The sequence below is a fragment of the Tamandua tetradactyla genome, chromosome 3 (genome assembly GCF_023851605.1).
Source record: "Tamandua tetradactyla isolate mTamTet1 chromosome 3, mTamTet1.pri, whole genome shotgun sequence".
NCBI lineage: Eukaryota > Metazoa > Chordata > Mammalia > Pilosa > Myrmecophagidae > Tamandua > Tamandua tetradactyla.
In genome coordinates this window covers 206,083,616-206,095,879 of record NC_135329.1, presented here as the reverse complement: position 1 = coordinate 206,095,879, position 12,264 = coordinate 206,083,616, and the positions used below count along the sequence as shown (strand labels likewise).

General features: G+C 35.2%; 1 protein-coding gene across 2 annotated transcripts in view; it reads right to left on the bottom strand.

The window, feature by feature from the left end:
* Nucleotides 1-12,264, bottom strand: part of FBXO36 (F-box protein 36) — a 155,794-nt gene that overhangs the window by 50,808 nt on the left and 92,722 nt on the right. For both annotated transcript variants that reach the window (XM_077155382.1, XM_077155383.1), the window contains one exon: nucleotides 5,688-5,796. In XM_077155382.1, coding sequence (XP_077011497.1) covers nucleotides 5,688-5,796 — 109 coding nt within the window. The remainder of the gene's footprint in view (nucleotides 1-5,687; nucleotides 5,797-12,264) is intronic.

Below are 12,264 nucleotides of genomic sequence, written 5' to 3'. Positions count from 1 at the left end.
CAAGTCTTAACAAATGTAAAAAAATTGAAATCATACACAACACTTTCTCGGATCATAAAGGAATGAAGTTGGAAATCAATAATAGGCAAAGTGCCAGAAAATTCACAAATACGTGGAGGCTCAACAACACACTCTTAGACAACAAGTGGGTCAAAGAAAAAATTGCAAGAGAAATTAGTAAATACCTCGAGGCGAATGAAAATGAAAACACAACATATCAAAACTTATGGGACGCAGCAAAGGCAGTGCTTAGAGGGAAATTTATTGCCCTAAATGCCTTTATCAGAAAAGAAGAAAAGGCAAAAGTGCAGGAATTAACTGTCCACTTGGAAGAACTGGAGAAAGAACAGCAAACGAATCCCAAAGCAAGAAAAAGGAAAGAAATAACAAAGATTAGAGCAGAAATAAATGAAATTGAAAACATGAAAACAATAGAGAAAATCAATAAGACCAGAAGTTGGTTCTATGAGAAAATCAATAAGATTTATGGGCCCTTAGCAAGATTGACAAAAAGAAGAAGAGAGAGGATGCAAATAAATAAGATCAGAAATGGAAGAGGAGACATAACTACTGACCTCACGGAAATAAAGGAGGTAATAACAGGATACTATGAACAACTTTACGCTAATAAATACGACAATTTAGATTAAATGGACGGGTTCCTGGAAAGACATGAACAACCAACTTTGACTCAAGAAGAAATAGATGACCTCAACAAACCAATCACAAGTAAAGAAATTGAATCAGTCATTCAAAAGCTTCCTAAAAAGAAAAGTCCAGGACCAGACGGCTTCACATGTGAATTCTATCAAACATTCCAGAAAGAATTAGTACCAACTCTCCTCAAACTCTTTAAAAAAATTGAAGTGGAGGGAAAACTACCTAATTCATTCTATGAAGCCAACATCACCCTCATACCAAAACCAGGCAAAGATATTACAAAAAAAGAAAACTACAGGCCAATCTGTCTAATGATATAGATGCAAAAATCCTCAATAAAATTCTAGCAAATCGTATCCAACAATACATTAAAAGAATTATACATCATGACCAAGTAGGATTCATCCCAGGTATGCAAGGATGGTTCAACATAAGAAAATCAATTAATGTAATACACTGTATCATCAAATCAAAGCAGAAAAACCACATGATCATCTCAATTGATGCAGAGAAGGCATTTGACAAGATTCAACATCTTTTTCTGTTGAAAACACTTCAAAAGATAGGAATACAAAGGAACTTCTTTAAAATGATAGAGGGAATATATGAAAAACCCACAGCTAATATCATCCTCAATGGGGGAAAATTGAAAACTTTTCCCCTAAGATCAGGAACAAGACAAGGATGTCCACTATCACCACTATTATTCAACATTGTGTTGGAGGTTCTAGCCAGAGCAATTAGACAAGAAAAAGAAATACAAGGCATCAAAATTGGAAAGGAAAAATTAAAACTATCACTGTTTGCAGACGATATGATACTATATGTCGAAAACCCGGAAAAATCCACAGCAATACTACTAGAGCTAATAAATGAGTACAGCAAAGTAGCAGGTTACAAGATCAACATTCAAAAATCTGTAGCATTTCTATACACTAGTAATGAACAAGCTGAGGGGGAAATCAAGAAACAAATCCCATTTACAATTGCAACTAAAAGAATAAAATACCTAGGAATAAATTTAACTAAAGAGACAAAAAACCTATATAAAGAAAACTACAAAAAACTGTTAAAAGAAATCACAGAAGACCTAAATAGATGGAAGGGCATACCGTGTTCATAGATTGGAAGACTAAATATAGTTAAGATGTCAATCCTACCTAAATTGATTTACAGATTCAATGCAATACCAATCAAAATCCCAACAACTTATTTTTCAGAAATAGAAAAACCAATAAGCAAATTTATCTGGAAGGGCAGGGTGCCCCGAAATGCTGAAAACATCTTCAGGGAAAAAAAACGAAGCTGGAGGTCTCGCGCTGCCTGACTTTAAGGCATATTATGAAGCCACAGTGGTCAAAACAGCATGGTATTGGCATAAAGATAGATATATCGACCAATGGAATCGAATAGAGTGCTCAGATATAGACCCTCTCGTCTATGGATATTTGATCTTTGATAAGGCAGTCAAGCCAACTCACCTGGGACAGAACAGTCTCTTCAATAAATGGTGCCTAGAGAACTGGATATCCATATGCAAAAGAATGAAAGAGGACCCGTATCTCACACCCTATACAAAAGTTAACTCAAAATGGAGCAAAGATCTAAACATTAGGTCTAAGACCATAAAACAGTTAGAGGAAAATGTAGGGAGATCTCTTATGAAACTTACAATTGGAGGCGGTTTTATGACCTTAAACCTAAAGCAAGAGCACTGAAGAAGGAAATAAATAAATGGGAGCTCCTCAAAATTAAACACTTTTGTGCATCAAAGAACTTCATCAAGAAAGTAGAAAGACAGCCTACACAATGGGAGACAATATTTGGAAATGACATATCAGATAAAGGTCTAGTATCCAGAATTTATAAAGAGATTGTTCAACTCAACAACAACAAAAAGACAGCCAACCCAATTACAAAATGGGAAAAAGACTTGAACAGACACCTATCAGAAGAGGAAATACAAATGGCCAAAAAGCACATGAAGAGATGCTCAATGTCTCTGGCCATTAGAGAAATGCAAATCAAAACCACAATGAGATATCATCTCACACCCACCAGAATGGCCATTATCAACAAAACAGAAAATGACAAGTCCTGGAGAGGATGCAGAGAAAGAGGCACACTTATCCACTGTTGGTGGGAATGTCAAATGGTGCAACCACTGTGGAAGGCAGTTTGGCGGTTCCTCAAAAAGCTGAATATAGAATTGCCAAACGACCCAGCAATACCATTGCTGGGTATCTACTCAAAGGACTTAAGGGCAAAGACACAAATGGAAATTTGCACACCAGTGTTTATAGCAGTGTTATTTACATTTGCAAAGAGATGGAAACAGCCAAAATGTCCATCAACAGACGAGTGGCTAAACAAACTGTGGTATGTACATACGATGGACTATTATGCAGCTTTAAGACAGGATAAACTTATGAATCATGTAATAACATGGATGGACCTAGAGAACATTATGCTGAGTGAGTCTAGCCAAAAACTAAAGGACAAATACTGTATGGTCCCACTGATGTGAACCGACATTCGAGAATAAACTTGGAATATGTCATTGGTAACAGAGTCCAGCAGGAGTTAGAAACAGGGTAAGATAATGGGTGATTGAAGCTGAAGGGATACAGACTGTGCAACAGGACTAGATACAAAAACTCAAAAATGGACAGCACAATAATACCTAATTGTAAAGTAATCATGTTAAAACACTGAATGAAGCTGCATCTGAGCTACAGGTTTTTTTTTTTTACTATTATTATTACTTTTATTTTTTTTCTCTATATTAACATTCTATATCTTTTTCTGTTGTGTTGCTATTTCTTCTAAACCGATGCAAATGTACTAAGGAACGATGATAATGCATCTATGTGATGATGTTAAGAATTACTGATTGCATATGTAGAATGGTATGATTTCTAAATGTTGGGTTAATTTCTTTTTTTTCCGTTAATTAATAAAAAAATAATAATAGGGGGAACAAATGTTAAAATAAATTTAGTTTGAAATGCTAGTAATAAATGAAAGCGAGGGATAAGGGGTATGGTATGTATAATCTTTTTTTTTCTCTGTTATTGCTTTATTTCTTTTTCTGCTGTCTTCTTTTTCTGAATTGATGCAAATGTTCTAAGAAATGATGAATATGCAAGTATGTGATAATATTGAGAATTACTGACTATATATGTAGAACGGAATGATATGTTAATGGTTTTGTTCTTAATTTTTTTAAATAAATAAATAAATAAATTTTAAAAAAATAAAGAATGTTCTTTTATGAATTATAGCAAATGTATGATACTAATGCAAGGTGTTAATAATAGGGTGGTATGATGGGATCAACAATGCCATCCTGACCAAAAGTGGGGAAAGAAATGTAACAAATAAGGTATTAGTGGCTGAAAGAGTTCAAATAGAGTCAAGAGGCTACTCTGGAGGTCCCTCTTATGCAAGGGTCAGTTAGACATTGCTACCTATCATAACTTGCCAAACCCCAACCAAAACCATTCCAGCGAATCCTAAAGAACACCTATGGCGATATATAAGATTCTACAAAGATTCCATGCACTAGGGTAACTTTCAACCTACAACCTCCAGATGGGTCTCTGGACCAGATAACTCCTGAAACCTAGCAGAACATTAGCTAGTTCCATCTCCCTACCCCCTGTTATTTACAGCCCCTTCGAACATGAAAAACTTGGAATGGTCATAGCCCAAATACCCCTAAAGAGTAGGACAGAAAGATCAAAGGTAATGGTGGAGTTACATAGAGAAAGCAGAGTTTAACAAACGAGTATGATTGCTTATTGTTATACATTATATTATACAATAAAAAAAGTTAAAGAATAAATAATAGGGTCCTTTGAGGAAAAAACACACATAATGTAAATTATGATGATAGGTAATAATTTGATTTAATAATTTTCTATCAATTGTAACAAAGGTAATTACTGTTAAAAAAAAATAGTAAGCTGATAAAAAAGTGCTGACATCAACTATAAGAAATGTTCCACACCAACGTAAGGTGTTGGTTGTGGGATGGTATATGGGAATCCTGTATTTTATGCATGATTGTTTCGTAAACCCACAACTTCTCTAATAAAAAATAATAATAATTTTTTTTAAAAAAAAAGAAAGGAGGGAACTGCCTGAAAACGTAGAGCTGTGTTCCAGTAGCCATGTTCCTTGAAGATAATTGTATAACGATATAGCTTTCACAATGTGACTGTGTGATTGTGAAAACCTTGTGTCTGATGCTCCTTTTATCTACCTTATCAACAGATGAGTAAAACATATGGAATAAAAATAAATAAATAATAGGGGAACAAAAATAAATTTAGTAGATCAAAATGCTAGTGATCAGTGAAAGGGAAGGGTAAAGGGTATGGTATGTATGAATTTTTTTCTGTTGTCTTTTTATTTCTTTTTCTGAATTGATGCAAATGTCCTAAGAAATGATCACGATGACGAATATACAACTATGTGATGGAAAAAAGAGAATGTTCATATTGTGTGTTGATTGGTTTTATTAATAAAATTTTTTTTTAATTTAAAAGAATAAAGAAACTGGAGGAAAATGTATATTAAGTCAAAGTGCTACTTATTTAAGCCTACTTCCCAAGCAAACGATGATAATAAAAAAAATAGTAGTGGGAGAGATCTTTAATGATAAGGTGCTTAAGAGTTCAGTGAACTGACAATTTAAATCTATTTCAAAAAGATTTTTAATTTACTTCTAAACTAAAGGAAATTCATTTTAATAAAATATTATAACAAAATTTCTATTTACATGATTTAATCTTGTTAATGTAACCCATATGTTGACCTGGAATCTTAAATACTTAAGATTTTTCCCAAAAGAAATTTCATGATATGTTAACAGTTTGGGGGGTTTTGTTTTTTTTAAGAACCCAATGTTCTGTTATAAAAATACATAATTACATAACAAAATTTCAATTGATGATACTTCTCTGGTCACTAATTAAAGAGAACTTAGTAGCAACAAGTACAGAGTATGCTCGCTTCCTTACTTTGAAGCTGTGAATTCTCCAGGAAGTCTACATGAGTTTCCTTTGCTTCTCCAGGTTTTGCTGTTCGATACTCACTCCTCAGAGAGATCTTCCACCATCTAAAGATAACCTGTAAGGGGGAAGAGTGAAAAGAGACAAAATAAAGTGTCAGTGGCTGAGAGATTCCAAACAGAGTCGAGAGGTTATCCTGGAGGTTATTCTTATGTACTAAATAGATATCACCTTGTTAGTCAAGATGTAATGGAGAGGCTGGAGGGAACTGCCTGAAAATGTAGAGCTGTGTTCCAATAGCCATGTTTCTTGAAGATGATTGTATAATAATATAGCTTTTGCAATGCAACTGTGTGATTATGAAAACCTTGAGTCTGATGCTTCTTTTATCTACCTTATCAACAGACAGTAAAATATATGGATTAAAAATAAATAATAAGGGGAACAAATGTTAAAATAGATTTAAACTGAAATGCTAGTGATCAATGAAAGGGAAGGGTAAGGGAGGGGTATGGTATGTATGAATCTTTTTCTGTTGTCTTTTTATTTCTTTTTCTGAATTGATGCAAATGTTCCAAGAAATGATCATAATAATGAATATGCAACTATGTGATGATATTGTGAATTATTGATTATATATGTAGAACAGAATGATCATAAGATGTTTGTTTGTTTGTTGTTATATATTTTTTAAAAAATTAAAAAAAATAAATTAAAATAAAGATAACCTGCAATTGAATCGAAGGTGATATGAATTAAAACATTTCAATACCAGCAGTTAGGTTTTGGTTTGGCATCCAACGTCAGGTATGATTTTGCAATGTGACCTCACAACAAATTAGAAGCGAGGTCTGTGCACCAGGGCACATTATCCTTAGAGAGAAGGTCACAAAATCATAGTGCTGGGAAGAGCCTGAAAAATCTATCATGCCAATGATGCTAAAATCACCCAGAAACAAACGGGTTTTTTAAAAACTCTCTGAGAGTAGAGATTCCAATTCCAAAGTAATTGCTCAGCTCTCATCCTCCCTTCCCTGTCTACAGGGCATAATTGTATAAGTGGATGATTTTCTCATAGAGTTAGTTACATGGGCAGGACCAAGAACCATCATCATTCTTCATTTGATACATGAAAAAGTGTCATTATATAGGCCCCTTCTTGGAAATGGATCCGCTAATGGTGCATTTGACTTGTAAGAGCATTTTGGTTTATCCGAAGCAAAGCTTATTTCCATTGTTATGGACTGTACTTAACTGCTATATGGATTTCATGGCAGTGTCATAGCTATTGGACCTGATGAGAAGCCCCTTAGACCTTATCTGGCTAGTCTTGTGCTTTTAAATCTGTGGGCAGTTAAGTGAGATGACAAAACTTCCATCAATTTGAAAAATCAAGTGCAGCAAGGGAAAAGATGAGTAAGGGGCAGGGAGGAGCAGAGAAACAGAGTGGCTTCCCAGCTCTGGTCTCTTGCCTCACTACCAATACCATGTAAGATTAAAATGAGGTTTGTCAGGATCTTCCCAAGGCAAAATTTATAAACAGGTGAACACTGCCCTTGATGCTTCTATTTTCAGTTTCCCCTCTGGGCTCTGGGGTCCCACAGGAGCTGGGTGTGCTCTCTAGGGCCACTGCCCTGGACTCCACCAGCTCTCCACCCCTGTCTGCAGTCCTTCTTAAGGTAGCTGTCTTCCAGGCATTTTTCCTGCCCAATACCCGTGTTCATCCTCAGTCCTTCCCCCATCCCTAAGTCCCTAGCCTGCAGGCCTGGGGTTCAGCCAGTTTACTCTCCTTCCAGGGCTGCCACCCTCTACCCTAAAGTTCCTGGGCATCTTATCCCTCCCTTCTTCCCAGAGTCTCCTCTTCCTGTTAGTCTGAAAGAGAACTGTAATCTCAAGAGGGCTCCCAATGGGTAGTAGGAGGTCCTCAATAGTTGTTGAATGACTCAAAGGCTGGTTTTCATTTAGAGATTCTGCTGCCAGTCGCTATAGGAGAAACAAATATACGGGTAAATTACCAAATAACATACTCTCGCAAAATTGTGGTAGCTGGTCACAAGATCCTTATTTCTTCCAGAAAAAAACTCCTCAGCCCACAGCATTTTTTTTCTTTATTAAAGAAGTTATGGGTTTACAGAACAATCATTCATAAAATACAGGAATCGCAAATATCATTCCACCACTAACACCTTGCATTGGTGTGAAACATTTCTTACTGTTGATGATAGCACTTTCTTTTTTTTTTTAATGGTCGATTCATTTGTGCATTGTTCTATGTTTATATCCCCTGGGATACACATCTGTAAGACAGGAAAGTTGTTCATTTCTAAAAAAACGCAAATAATTTAAATCACCAAAAAATAATTGAACTTTTCATTCTTTATCTTATTTTTCACTTGATTTAGAAATAAAGGAGTAAAATCTTATTCTTTTCAGTGAAATTACTTGTTCTATGCAAGTACACAGATAATTTCTAAATTTGACAGAGAACTATAAAAAAGGACTAGTCACTACTTTCATGATTTTTCCTCCCTCTTTTAGAGAAGTTGTGGGTTTACAGAACAATCAGGCATAAAATGTGGGATTCCCACATGCCACCTCGCCAACAGCATCTTCCTCTGGTGTGGAAATTTTTTTTACAACTGATGATAGCACATTTTTATAACTACTATTAATTAAAGTCCATGGTTAAACTTAGGGTGCACCAATTGTGTAGTATAGTTCCATGGATTTTTTTTAATAAAATTGTATTCTGTCATGATATAAATATATAACCTAACATTTTCCTTTTTAGTCACAATTAAATATCATATATAAACTAACATTTCCCTTTCTAATCACAATCCAGATATATATTTCATTGATATTACTTACACTTGCAATGTTGTGTTACCATCACTCTCATCAATTACCAAAATATTTCCGTCATTCTGAATAGGAACCCTGTACATTTCAAGCCTTTAATTTCCCATTCCTATCCACCCCACTCCCTCATCCTCTGGTAACCAATATTCCAGATATTGACTCTCTGTGAGTTCACTACTTCTAATTATTTCAATACAGTGAGCTCATATAATTATTTGTCCTTTTGTATCTGGCTTAGTAGCTCAACATGATGTCTTCAAGATTCATCCATGTTGTCCCATGTATGGGGACGTCAGTCCTTTTTATAGTTAAATAATATTCCATTTTATGTATACACCATATTGTTTAACCATTCATCAGTTGATGGACACTTGGGTTGCTTCCATCTTCTGGAAATTGTGAATAATGCCACTATTGGTGTATAAATAACTGTTCAAGTCCCGGTTTTCAATTCTTTTGGGTATGTATCTAGTACTGGGATTACTGTGTCATATGGTAGTTCTATTTTTAGTTTCCTGAGGGACTGCAAAACTGTCTTCCACAATGACTGCATCATTTTACATTCCCACCAGCAATGAATGAGTGCTCCTCTTTCTTTGCAATCACTACAACACTAGTTTCCTTTTTTTTTTTTATTAACGGAAAGAAAAAAAAGAAATTAACACAACATTTAGAAATCATACCATTCTACATATGCACTCAGTAATTCTTATCATCACAGAGATGCATGATCATCGTTTCTTAGTACATTTGCATCGGTTTAGAGGAACTAGCAACACAACAGAAAAAGATATAAAATGTTAATATAGAGAAAAGAAATAAAAGTAGTAATAATAGAAAAACAAACAAACAAACAAACAAAAACAAAAAAAAACCCTATAGCTCAGATGCAGCTTCATTCAGTGTTTTAACATGATTAATTTACAATTAGGTATTATTGTGCTGTCCATTTTTGAGTTTTTGTATCTAGCCCTGTTGCACAGTCTGTATCCCTTCAGCTCCAATTACTCATTGTCTTACCCTGTTTCTAACTCCTGCTGAACTCTGTTACCAATGACATATTTCAAGTTTATTCTCGAATGTCCGTTCACATCAGTGGGACCATACAGTATTTGTCCTTTAGTTTTTGGCTAGACTCACTCAGCATAATGTTCTCTAGGTCCATCCATGTTATTACATGTTTCATAAGTTTATCTTGTCTTAAAGCTGCATAATATTCCAACGTACGTATATACCACAGTTTGTTTAGCCATTCTTCTGTTGATGGACATTTTGGCTGTTTCCATCTCTTTGCAAATGTAAATAACGCTGCTATAAACACTGGTGTGCAAATGTCCGTTTGTGTCTTTGCCCTTAAGTCCTTTGAGTAGATACCTAGCAATGGTATTGCTGGGTCGTATGGCAATTCTATATTCAGCTTTTTGAGGAACCGCCAAACTGCCTTCCACAGTGGTTGCACCATTTGACATTCCCACCAACAGTGGATAAGTGTGCCTCTTTCTCCGCATCCTCTCCAGCACTTGTCATTTTCTGTTTTGTTGATAACGGCCATTCTGGTGGGTGTGAGATGATATCTCATTGTGGTTTTGATTTGCATTTCTCTAATGGCCAGGGACATTGAGCATCTCTTCATGTGCCTCTTGGCCATCTGTATTTCCTCTTCTGGTAGGTGTCTGTTCAAGTCTTTTTCCCATTTTGTAATTGGGTTGGCTGTCTTTTTGTTGTTGAGTTGAACAATCTCTTTATAAATTCTGGATACTAGACCTTTATCTGATATGTCATTTCCAAATATTATCTCCCATTGTGTAGGCTGTCTTTCTACTTTCTTGATGAAGTTCTTCGATGCACAAAAGTGTTTAATTTTGAGGAGCTCCCATTTATTTATTTCTTTCTTCAGTGCTCTTGCTGTAGGTTTAAGGTCCATAAAACCGCCTCCAGTTGTAAGATTCATAAGATATCTCCCTACATTTTCCTCTAACTGTTTTATGGTCTTAGACCTAATGTTTAGATCTTGGATCCATTTTGAGTTAACTTTTGTATAAGGTGTGAGATACGGGTCTTCTTTCATTCTTTTACATATGGATATCCAGTTCTCTAGACACCATTTATTGAAGAGACTGTTCTGTCCCAGGTGAGTTGGCTTGACTGCCTTATCAAAGATCAAATGTCCATAGATGAGAGGGTCTATATCTGAGCACTCTATTCGATTCCATTGGTCGATATATCTATCTTTATGCCAATACCATGCTGTTTTGACCACTGTGGCTTCATAATATGCCTTAAAGTCCGGCATCGTGAGACCTCCAGCTTCGTTTTTTTTCCTCAAGATGTTTTTAGCAATTTGGGGCACCCTGCCCTTCCAGATAAATTTGCTTATTGGTTTTTCTAATTCTGAAAAATAAGTTGTTGGGATTTTGATTGGTATTGCATTGAATCTGTAGATCAGTTTAGGTAGGATTGACACTTAATTATATTTAGTCTTCCAATCCATGAACACAGTATGCCCTTCCATCTATTTAGGTCTTCTGTGATTTCTTTTAGCAGTTTTTTGTAGTTTTCTTTATATAGGTTTTTTGTCTCTTTGGTTAAATTTATTCCTAGGTATTTTATTCTTTTAGTTGCGATTGTAAATGGGATTCGTTTCTTGATTTCCCCCTCAGCTTGTTCATTACTAGTGTATAGAAATGCTACAGATTTTTGAATGTTGATCTTGTAGCCTGCTAATTTGCTGTACTCATTTATTAGCTCTAGTAATTTTGTTGTGGATTTTTCTGGGTTTTCTACGTATAGTATCATATCGTCTGCAAACAGTGATAGTTTTACTTCTTCCTTTCCAATTTTGATGCCTTGTATTTCTTTTTCTTGTCTAATTGCTCTGGCTAGAACTTCCAACACAATGTTGAATAACAGTGGTGATAATGGACATCCTTGTCTTGTTCCTGATCTTAGGGGGAAAGTTTTCAATTTTTCCCCATTGAGGATGATATTAGCTGTGGGTTTTTCATATATTCCCTCTATCATTTTAAGGAAGTTCCCTTGTATTCCTATCTTTTGAAGTGTTTTCAACAGGAAAGGATGTTGAATCTTGTCAAATGCCTTCTCTGCATCAATTCAGATGATCATGTGATTTTTCTGCTTTGATTTGTTGATGTGGTGTATTACATTAATTGATTTTCTTATGTTGAACCATCCTTGCATACTTGGGATGAATCCTACTTGGTCATGATGTATAATTCTTTTAATATGTTGTTGGATACGATTTGCTAGAATTTTATTGAGGATTTTTGCATCTGTATTCATTAGAGAGATTGGTCTGTAGTTTTCTTTTTTTGTAATATCTTTGCCTGGTTTTGGTATGAGGGTGATGTTGGCTTCATAGAATGAATTAGGTAGTTTTCCCTTCACTTCGATTTTTTTGAAGAGTTTGAGGAGAGTTGGTACTAATTCTTTCTGGAATGTTTGATAGAATTCACATGTGAAGCCATCTGGTCCTGGACTTTTCTTTTTAGGGAGCTTTTGAATGACTAATTCAATCTCTTTACTTGTGATTGGTTTGTTGAGGTCATCTATTTCTTCTTGAGTCAAAGTTGGTTGTTCATGTCTTTCCAGGAACCCGTCCATTTCATCTAAATTGTTGTATTTATTAGCGTAAAGTTGTTCATAATATCCTGTTATTACCTCCTTTATTTCTGTGAGGTCAGTAGTTATGTCTCCTCTTCCATTT